This window comes from Rhinopithecus roxellana, chromosome 7, assembly GCF_007565055.1.
Source record: "Rhinopithecus roxellana isolate Shanxi Qingling chromosome 7, ASM756505v1, whole genome shotgun sequence".
Classification (NCBI taxonomy): domain Eukaryota; kingdom Metazoa; phylum Chordata; class Mammalia; order Primates; family Cercopithecidae; genus Rhinopithecus; species Rhinopithecus roxellana.
In genome coordinates this window covers 35,293,353-35,304,521 of record NC_044555.1, presented here as the reverse complement: position 1 = coordinate 35,304,521, position 11,169 = coordinate 35,293,353, and the positions used below count along the sequence as shown (strand labels likewise).

Here is an 11,169-nt window from a genome sequence, read left to right as displayed (position 1 = left end):
ATTTGCGGTTACTAGAAGCTACAAAGGGTAGGGAGAAGAGGAGAGCGGGAGACATTCATTAAAGGATACAAAATTACAACTAGATAGGAAGAATAAGTTCTAGCATTCTATAGCACTGTAGGATTACTCTAGTTTACAATAATTTATGATATGTGTTCAAAAAGCTAGAAGAGAGGATTTTCCCACTACAAGAAATAATAAATGCTTTAAGTGACTTATATGCTAATTACCCTGATTTGATCACTATGCATTGTATGTATCAAAGCATTACTATGTAACCCATAAATACATTCAATTATTATGTCTATTAAAATAAATTAAATAAAAATACATATGCTGCTCTACTACTAGTATACTTGAGTTTCTTTTTATGTATATTTCAGTGATATGACAACTTTGTTTTATTTATTCTGAACCATAGATGTTCTTTGTTCTCTTTTGCCATTGTGAAAAGGATGTTAGGGAGAGATTAAATAAATCATCAAAGTTTTGTTCCAAATAGATAAACCACAGGAAAAAGGGCACTACTCATTGTGAGAAATACATGTTTTCTTAACAAGTATTATATGGAGGAACCTGGTGAATCTGAATTGAGATATCACAAATTTGAAAATATTCATCATTTTTATGCAGGTTCTCATTTTTTTCTATTAATTCAGAACTCACTTACACACATAAAGAAACTGTGTTGAAGGAAAATGTAAGCACTGAATAGAGACACTTAATTTCAGGTTGAACAATATAAGTAGCATCTTTACACTGACCTGAAATCAGGATACTTTCTAAGTAAGCAGCAAATGAAATGAAGTGAAAGTCTATTTCATGTTCGAGATGAAATTATAAACGAGTGCTCCAAAATAAGGCTATGTAAGGCGTTAAGTTAAATTTTAAATTAGAAAAGCAAAGTCAAATGTATGTGCACACATATACGTATTATATATGTATGTGTACTTTCGTAATTCGACATTATTGCCATATTTTACAATTACACGTTTGCATCGCTCATAAAGTACTGAAAGAGAGTATTTTGGACTTGCATAATGTGCCTTGTGAGAATACATAGTGAATCATTTTTTATATAGCATATAGTCATACAATGATCAGATGTATCTGGTGTAGGCTTTAAACTATTCAGTGGTACACTTTAAGCCTAATTTCAATAAATGACAATTGCACTGTTCTTTTCACACATTGGCAAAACTCATTAGATATTTTTAAAGACCTTCTGAGCCTTTAATGTACGTTTTGACTGTTTCAGCTGACATAATTTTAATAACTCTAGTAATGCTTACAATATTATCTAATGATGGATCAAACATGTCACTGAAAAACAAGTGTACCTTTTTCTTATTTGATCTTATGAGCAAACATTTTAAATAGAATTTATGTCATTTGGTTTTGGCTCTGTCATCTTTTAAGATGATGACTTTCTACAGCATTATGGGAGATAAGGGCAAAATGGCTGAAAGGAAAACTTGACATTGCAGTACTGAATTTGGCTCACATTTCAGAAGGTGCTAGTGTTAACTGAAATTAACTTTGAGATGTTCATCATGTTATCATAGGTTTGACAACATCAGCAACTATCATTCTACACACCGATAAGATGACAGAAGGATAGATAAGAGAATGTTAGGGACTGCGTGCGATGGCTCATGACTGCAATCCCAGCACTTTGGGAGGCTGAAGTGGGTGAATTGCTTGAGCCCAGGAGTTTGAGATCAGCCTGAGCAACAGACTGAAACCCTGTCTCCACAAAAAATACAAAAGTTAGCCAGGAGTGGTGGTGCCTGCCTATAGTCCCAGCTACTCAGGAGGCTGAGGTGGGAGGATCACGTGAGCCTGGGGAGGTCAAGCATACAGCGAGCCATGATTGTGTCACTGCACTCCAGTCTGGGCAACTGAAAGCATGTCTCAAAACAATGACGACAACAACAACAACAACAACAACAACAACACAACAACAACAAAAAAATTAGAAAAGGAAAGAATTTAAAAAAATAGAATTGCCGGAAAGGAATGAGTTCTTACATTTAAGAGTATTTTATAGATGACAATGCACAATTTAAACTTGGATTGTGAGGAAAGAGGAAGCCAGATCATCTCCTTTTTACAAAGGTTTTTGGTTTTAATCACATTTTATATATATTGAAGCTATTGGCACTTTATAAAAATAGAATAAACATGTTAATGTAATTTCTGTATTGCCAAAATGACATTTTAATAGATGTTAAAATTCTTGTAAACAGTTCACTGTCTATACAATGATAATGAAGTAGAAGATTTTTGTGAGGGCTTGTGTAAGCTTTTTTTCTCATTTATAGATGGAATTGATACAAATACACAGGAGAAAGAGAACCGGTTTAACATCAAGAAAAAGCTCAGTCCGGGAGCGGAGGCTCACACCTGTAATCCCAGCACTTTGGGAGACCAAAGCGGGTGAATTCCTTGAGGTCAGGAGTTCAAGACCAGCCTGGCCAACATGGAGAAACCTTGTGTCACTAAAAAATACAAATATATATATAGCCATGATGGCGCCTGCCAGTAGTCCCAGAAGCTGGGGAAGCTGAAGCAGAAGAATCTCCTAAACCTGGGAAACCAAGGTTGCAGTGAGCCGAGATCCAGCCACTGCACTCCAGCCTGGGCAACAGAGCAAGACTCTATCTCAAAAAATAATAATAATAAAAAAAAAGAAAATAAAAAATTCATTAGAAAAAAATGTACAACTATCATTTTTTTCTTAAGATAAATGCTTACCTTTTAAAGGCCTTGATAGGAAAGAGAAACACTAAATATAAATCCTCATAATGGTATAAGAAAAGTTACCAGAAACATTCAAAATGTTTTTTTTTTTTTTTTTTTTTTTTTTTTGAGACGGAGTCTGGCTCTGTCGCCCAGGCTGGAGTGCAGTGGCTGGATCTCAGCTCACTGCAAGCTCTGCCTCCCGGGTTTATGCCATTCTCCTGCCTCAGCCTCCCAAGTAGCTGGGACTACAGGCGCCCGCCACCTCGCCCGGCTAGTTTTTTGTATTTTTTAGTAGAGACGGGGTTTCACTGTGTTAGCCAGGATGGTCTTGATCTCCTGACCTCGCGATCCGCCCGTGTCGGCCTCCCAGAAACATTCAAAATGTTAATGAGGGAAGAGGAAGAAGGGAGAGCGAGGGAGGGAGAGAGGAGACAGAGAGAAAGGGAGGAGGGAAGAGAGAGATCTTCATTCACATTTTTTTTTCTGAGATTACAATTTAATCTTCCCTTAGAAACTCCAGGTGAGAAGTAGAATCTGCATTTCGATAGCATTTTTTCCATAACAAATATTACCTTAAGCAACATTTAAAAAAAATCTGCTCTTATTTAAACATGTTTTATTTTATAACCATTTCCTTTTACTACTAATCTCTTACTTTTTATGTCATGTTCTAAATAGTTTATCCAGGAATCTTGACAGTTATGAGCCAATAGAGAAATCAATCATTAATTTTCACAGTTCTTGCCAGATCACCTTAATACTACTTAAATTCACAGAAAGAGTTAACAATTCCTAAAACGGAATTTATGCAGAATTTCTGTAGCAGTATTTTCTAACAAAACTGTCTGGAAGCTGCTTCCTTTTGGCTGGGCTTCCCTAAAGGTGTAGTAAATATGTCCATGCTGAGGAGGAAAATCATTTCTTCCCATAGTAGTGAATGATGTTAGTGCTCCAAGGAGGTCAATAAGATACTGTGCTAAGGCACATTGCAAGGACACAGTGAAGAGAACAAAAGATGAATATTTCAGGTAACAAGCCCTTGAAATCGAATCATTGAATGCTGACTGGGTGATATGTGGTCTCTTTGCCCCTGCAGACGTAGACCCAATATGAAGGGCAGTATCTAAAGCTCACTTTCAGATATACTATTTTTTAAGTTAAAGGGAATATACTTATGTAAATGGAGGGCAGTGATGAAATAATTGTGTGGTTTGAAATACTGCAAGGAAACACAAAATTTCATCAGACACCTACATGTTTTACATAGTTCCTAATACGAATGTAAACTTGGATATTTTTCTCCACCTAAATGGATTATTACTATATGGCAACTTAATTTAGACTGAAGTAGCATCTGTAATTTGTAGAAGAAAATGGGGAATTTGGCATGACCTGATTTTTTTCCCTGCGTTAACATGCGAAAACTATTATTTTCATTTTTTTTTGCTATCCATTGTCAAAATGAGACTTGATAAGAGAAAACACTAGTAATATAATTTACATTTTTATTGAAAAGAATGTTATATATACAGAGAGATAAGAATTTTCTAAGACTCCTCTTTCATGTATGTTGGTGGAAGATAACATTATATGTACTTTAAATCAATGCAGTCTTCTCTGAGAGTGTATAGTTTTCTGATGTTAACCCCATTCCAGCAATCTGATAGATGGATATTATTTGTCCAATACATTTTTCTTTCAGATTACATTCTTTGTTCAACAACTGAATACATGTGTGATTGTGGGTAAGTCACATCTGCTCTAAAACTTAGTTTTCCCATTACACAATAAAGAATTTGGACTCTATGATCCTTAAAATTATTTCAGATATAAAATTCAATTATTTTTCTTTGCTCTATTTCTAAAAGTAGACAAAGGTTCTCTGTTGTGTAAAAATCAGCTCACCACATAGTACATTAAATTGAATATTCAGAAGTTTATCATTGGGTCCACATTTTTAAACTAAAAGGAGTAGACACACATCAACAGTGCTTGAAGGCTAGTGATAATACTTCTCCTATCCTCATCATGCAATTTAGCAGAAAATGATATCAGAGAAAATGCTATTTGTAAACCAAAGGCATTGGGTGTGTTCACAATTTTATATTCTTAACTTGAAATGTTGGATGTAATCACACCTTTAAACTAATTCTACTAATTTTTCTACCAGACTGATGCAAAAGCTTTATTTAAATGTGTACTCATAAAAACAGAACTGTAAGCATATCAGGGAATTAATTATCAGTTCAAGAATGTAACCCTTGAGGCTGGGTGTGGTGGCTCACATCTGTAATCCTGGCACTTTGATAGGCCGAAGGAGGTGGGTAACCTGAGGTCAGGAGTTCAAGACCACCCTGGCCAACATGGTGAAACCCCATCTCTACAGAAATATAAAAATTAGCCCAGCATGATGGCAGGCACCTGTAATCCCAGTTGCTCAGGAGCCTGAGGCACGAGAATCGCATAAACCCGGGAAGTGGAGCTTACAGTGAGTCGAGATGGCTCCATTGCATTCCAGCCTGAGCGACAGAGCGAGACTCTGCCTCCAAAAAAAAAAAAAAAAAATTAACCCTTGAAGTCAATGACACTAAAAACGAGGTTTTAACCACTTTCCTTATTTGATAGACTACATGTCTCTTATGTAGTAAGTTCTTACAGGTCTTTGGAAAAAATAAGCCTCTAAATTACAAGTCACTCTGGTAAAAATGGAACAATATGCACAAAAGTAAATCCTCTTATGCTCCCTTAGTTTTTATGCCAATCACAAAACTTACTTGCTAATCATTACAACTTCTCTCTCTACTCTTTCCCACAGAGTGTACCAAAAGCTGTAACGGCCTTTTTATTCCAGGCCTGCACATGGAAGCATGCATTTGGACAGCAGGATCTCTCCAACTATGCTGTTAAAATTGTACCCTACTGAATAGACTTTCTGTTAACTTAAAGGAATCATAGAATCTGGGTGAAGGCAGTATGAAGAGACAGGTACCAGTACACTCTGACTGCATTTCGTAGGGGTTTGAATCTGGATATATCAATTGTAGTAGTCTGTACCATCAGTAAAACGTGACATCTAAATTTAATATAAAAATTGTATTCATACCAGTTTTCCTTGCTTTAAAAAAGTACTTCCATTATTAATAACACCAGCAAATTTCCTTCATAAAAGACATTTCTTCATGAAAGCTTTGATTAGATTAGGATCTTAAATTAGGGTGAGCCTGAGAAAATCTGATTTTATTTGTGCTGAACATATCTAACCTTCTGAGTTAAAACGAAACCATATGATGGGGTTGAATTTAAGGTGTCTTCAATGGTACCTGTTCACATAAGACAAGATCAAAGGGAGTAAGAAAAAAAATAATAAAACAAAAGCAAAATGATCATAAGAAAATCCAACTTGTGCACTCATGCTGACTTTTCAGCATACCTCAATGGCTAACTACATCTAACATGTCTTCGAAAGTATTTCTAGTCCCACTATTTAAATAAGAAAATCAAGCCAAAATGTTTTGCTGTATCTTTTGTTAAACATAGTGAATAATTTCTTCTATTCTCCAAAGGCTGTGTTCTTCATAAAACCTATTTTGCAGGAAAATATAATTATATTTTCTCCAAGGGTAACTTATACACCTAAGAAAAATAGCTAGCTTCTTAAAATGGTACATTTCTTTTTTTTTTTTTTTTTTCCCAGTGCCACGGAGCGAATTTATTGTAAAAGCTCGTGGGGTGAGGAAGGGATGGGGCAGGCTCTAGGAGGCCGAGTCGGAGGCCTCTGAGCTGTCCTTGACATCTGTGCTCTCTGTGGTCTCGCTGACCTCACTGAGGTCCTTGCTGTCCCCACCACTGTCCTTGGCAGCCAGGCCCTTCTCCTCGCGATAAGCCTCTCCTGAGCTCGGAGGTGAATTGCCTTTGCTCTCCACCTTGTTCTCGATGGCACCCAGCACCACGTGCCTGCCCTTCTCCTTCAGCTCCAGGTGCCGCCTTAGCTCGTCGGCCATCTGAGTGAGGTCACGCTTCATGGCGTAGGCGTCCTCCCCATCTGCATAGTATTTGGGCTCCACTTCACTGATCTGAAAGTTGAGGGTGTTGGAATAGAGGTGCAGGGCGGCCCGGTTACTCTTCCTGACATGCAGGGAGACGTATTTGGCATTGAAGTTCTCTATCATGGCCCGAGAGGCCTGGTCCATCAGTTTCTGAGCCAGACCGAGGCGCCGGTGGGAACGCTTCACAGCCAATGAAGTGATATGTCCATGGGGCACATCATCTGGGTCCTCTTCCATTTTGGCCAGGACATACCCCACAATCTTCCCATTCTCGTCCTCAGCAATGTAAGAGAGCTGGGGCCAGGAAAGGCCATGGTAGAAGTAGTATTTCATCTGGTAGTTCTCGGGCAGGCAGAGGAGGTTGCAGTGCTGCATGTTCATTAGGTCCTCTGGCCTCGCATTGCGGATGTTCATAACGGCGGCGGGGCTCGCGGGTCCCAGCGGATCGTGAAGGCGCAGTCAGCTGCCGCCGCGCTCCGAAGCGACGCCGGGACGGCCGGGGCTGGGACAGGGGCTGGGCTCGCTGGGCGGTGGCGGAAGCAAAATGGTACATTTCTTTAAAGCATTTTGCTGTCCTACTTAGCCAGTATATGGGCAAATGTGAAGTATGTGTGAATCATGCTCAAGAAGGGAAATTCAATTTAAAAAAATGGTACCTGCTTGAAACTCAGGGTTTTATTCCAATTACCTATAAATTAGTCCATGGTGAGAAAGGTGTCTGACAACTGCCACACATTAATCCCCAAGCATACTAGTTTTATCTAACAAGGGAATTAAAATGTCTGAAGTATATAGTTTTTAAAATTACCTCCCTTCTTTTCTTCCTTCCATTGTCTATCATCTATCCTACTTACAAAGTTTTGTGGTTATTTTTTTAATTATTACATTAGCATGTCTATATTCATATTTATCTTTAACATGTTTAAAAAGTATGATTGGCTTTTGATGACTTCCTTTAGATGGTTTGAGTATAGTATTTCCTTCTGTTATCCTAGACTATATATTACGATAAAACTTTTTTTTTTTTTTTTTTGGCAGAGTCTTGCTCTGTCACCCAGGCTGGAGTGCAGTGGCATGATCTCGGCTCACTGCAACCTCCACCTCCCAGATTCAAGTCATTCTCCTGCCTTAGTCTCCCTCAGCTGGGACTACAGGCGCCCACCATAATGCCCAGCTAATTACAGGCGTGAGCCACCATGCCCAGCCAAAACTTTATTTATAAATAATGACCCTGATTCAAATTTCATGAATTCATATCATGGCTTCTAGCCCATTTAGAGTGATTTTAAAAAAAGAGTTAGCCAGCTATTTCTTTCTATTTTCTGATTACTAAGGTTTATAGGAAAGGTAAGATTAAAAACAAAATCTCTTTTCATGTGTATTCTTAACATGTTCTTAACGTCTTCTTTTAGAAAAGTTGGGTCAAAAGAGGTTGATATGAATAAAATATAGTGCTGTATTAATAACTATGTTACCGTGATATTTTGGAAGTCAATTTTATGTAATATTTGCTTTCAATCACGATTGGAGAAGTACATCTCTATGGGAAGTTATTATAATGTTTAAAAACAAAGTTTAAAAAGTTATTAAAAGCCAAAATTGTAAAGGACAATATTATTATTTTATGATTAACAAATGCAGTGTCCCGATATTCAGGAGACTTTACACTGATTTGTAATTTGGAATGCTTTTAAATACTTGCAGAAATCATATAATCTCGCTGGTTCCTTTTATAGTGAGTGGTTTTATAATCTGGATTTAAGAAGTACATATTTTGAAGGATAAAATTGTAGGCTAAAGAATTTTGATGTATTATGATAAACAATCCTGTTCAGGATTGTAATTGGTTGAAACACTTCATTTTTTTCTATACTTTGAAAAATCTAGAAAGATGGCTCTCAAGAGACTAAAACAATATTTTCTTTATTGTATTTTTTTTAAAGATCATGTATTCTTTATATTAAACCTGTATTGAATTTTCTAGGTTTCTGTCACTAGAGAGGCTTTAGATTTTTCAGAGTACAACAGTTACCAGAAAATAAATGACAATCTTTTTTAAAGGTAAAAAATTCCATTTGTTGAAGTTACTTTGCCTACATTCACAGAAAATAATGTTTTATCCTTTCATGTAAAAGGAGACATTTATCTTGTATATTAGTTGACTTCAAATTATTTTCTTATTCTAAATGATTTTCAAGAAACACACATTGATAATATATTGTGAATCCCACAAAACTTTGTCTTCTATTATAAATTCTTAGAAAAGAATATAAAAATGTGATTTTATTATAACTTTATTCTAATTTATGGACATTTTATTTATTTATTTTTTTATGTTGAAAAGATATATATATTTATATAGAATTAGGCAGCTGGACTCAGTTTAGATGATCCCAATTTTGTTGGCAACATCCAAAGCGTCGTAATCAGGAGCTAGTCGAACATATGCCTTTTTCTCTCCATCAGGCCGAATCAGGGTGTTGACCTTGGCCACATCAATGTCATAGAGCTTCTTCACAGCCTGTTTAATCTGGTGCTTGTTGGCTTTAACATCCACAATGAACACAAGTGTGTTGTTGTCTTCTATCTTCTTCATGGCAGACTCAGTGGTCAGCGGAAACTTGATGATAGCATAGTGGTCAAGCTTGTTTCTCCTGGGGGCGCTCTTCCGAGGATATTTGGGCTGCCTCCGGAGTCGCAGTGTCTTGGGCCGCCGGAAGGTGGGTGACGTGCGGATCTTCTTTTTTTTGTGGCTGTGGACACCCTTCAACACTGCTTTCTTGGCCTTTAAAGCCTTTGCTTTGGCTTCGGCTTTAGGAGGGGCAGGAGCTTCCTTCTTCGCTTTCGGCGCCATCTTGTGAAAAGCAATTTATGGACATTTTAAAAGGTGCTAGTGGTTCCAGTGTTCCAACGATATAACATGAAGTATGGTAATACAGATAATTGTAAAGTCAAAAGTTTGGAAATCATTGGAATGAAGATTAGTATTTGTGTGCAGTACTGCAGGTAACTCTTCATCATCTCCTAATGTGCAACTACATATTAAAAGGTCCCAATACCGATGCAAAAGTGATATTTAATGAGTTCTTTTCAAAAAAGAGATTATCTCCACAATGCCAAAATATTCATTAGGTAGAGTAAAATTCAATTGAATGGCTGTTGAATTTCAGTTTATTCAATTCAAGAATTTTTAATCACATTTACAAATGTCATCTTAAATATGTAGTGTGAGAATATGCTATATAAAATACATTTGAAATAAACTGACATCTCCTTGAGAAAAAAGTAATACAGAGAATTGTTTGAACTGGAAAACCTATACCTATCAACATCATTTTAAGTGTAGTATTGTATATATCCTTTTTTTTTTTTTTTGAGAAATAGTCTCACTCTGTCACCCAGGCTGGAGTGCAGTGGCATGATCTCGGCTCACTGAAACCTCCGCCTCCTGGGTTTGAGTAATTCTCCTGCCTCAGTCTCCCAAATAGCTGGAATTACAGGTGCCTGCCACCACGCCGGGCTAATTTTTGTATTGAAATGGGGTTTCACCATGTTGACCAGGCTGGTCTTGAACTCCTTTTTATAGTGAAAGAGGGTAGTTGGTTGAATAGGATTTTTTTAATTGAGTTATTTTTTGAAAGAACTTCTTGTTTAAAATGAACAAAAGTTTAAGAAAAAAATCCAACGATGGTGGAGTAAGATGGTGGAATAAAAGCCTACACTATTTGTCCCCTACGCTGGAACACTACATTTTAACAAGTATCTGCACACAGTAAAACACCATCACTGGAACCAAAAATCAAGTGAGTAATCACAGTACATGGTTTAAATTCATATCACTGAAAGAGGCATTAAAAAGGATAGGAGAAACAGTCTGAAATAGCTGACACCACCTCTCCCCATCCACTGGCAGTGGCCCTGTGGCACAGAGAGTTTGTGCACTTGGGGAGGGAGAGCACAGTGACTAAGGGACTTTACATTGAACTCAGTGCTGCCCTGACACAGTAGAGAGCAAAGTTGTGCTGGGATCTACCAGTGCCATGCACAGAGGGATCATTTGGACCAGTCCTTATCAGAAGGGAATCACCCATTACGGTGGTCAGAACTTGAGGTTTTTTAGGAAGCCTTACTGCTGTAGGCCAAAGTGCTCTGGGGTCCCAGGGAAACCTGAAAGGCAGTGTAGGACACAAGGAATACAATTCCTGGACAACTCCAAGTGCTAGGTTGGGCTTAGAGCCAGTGGACTCAGGTGGCATGTGACCTAGGAAGACACCAGCTAGGGCAGCTACGGGAGTGCTTATACCACTCCTCTTCCAAGCCAAGGCAGTGCAGCTCTCAGCAATAAAAGTGACTCCTTTCTTCAGATTAAGAAAAGGAA

General features: G+C 37.6%; 1 protein-coding gene and 1 pseudogene across 2 annotated transcripts; both read right to left on the bottom strand.

The window, feature by feature from the left end:
• Window positions 1–6,416: 6,416 nt before the first annotated feature.
• Window positions 6,417–7,325, bottom strand: LOC104681486 (annotated as a pseudogene). Its single transcript, XR_750589.2, has one exon. The product of XR_750589.2 is annotated as an N-alpha-acetyltransferase 10 pseudogene (transcript).
• A 1,792-nt stretch (window positions 7,326–9,117) lies between these two features.
• Window positions 9,118–9,652, bottom strand: LOC104681485 (60S ribosomal protein L23a). The gene has a single exon (XM_010387782.2). It carries the CDS (start codon window positions 9,643–9,645, stop codon window positions 9,175–9,177), a length of 471 nt encoding a protein of 156 aa, XP_010386084.1. The 5' UTR covers window positions 9,646–9,652; the 3' UTR covers window positions 9,118–9,174.
• Between the last annotated feature and the right edge of the window lie 1,517 nt (window positions 9,653–11,169).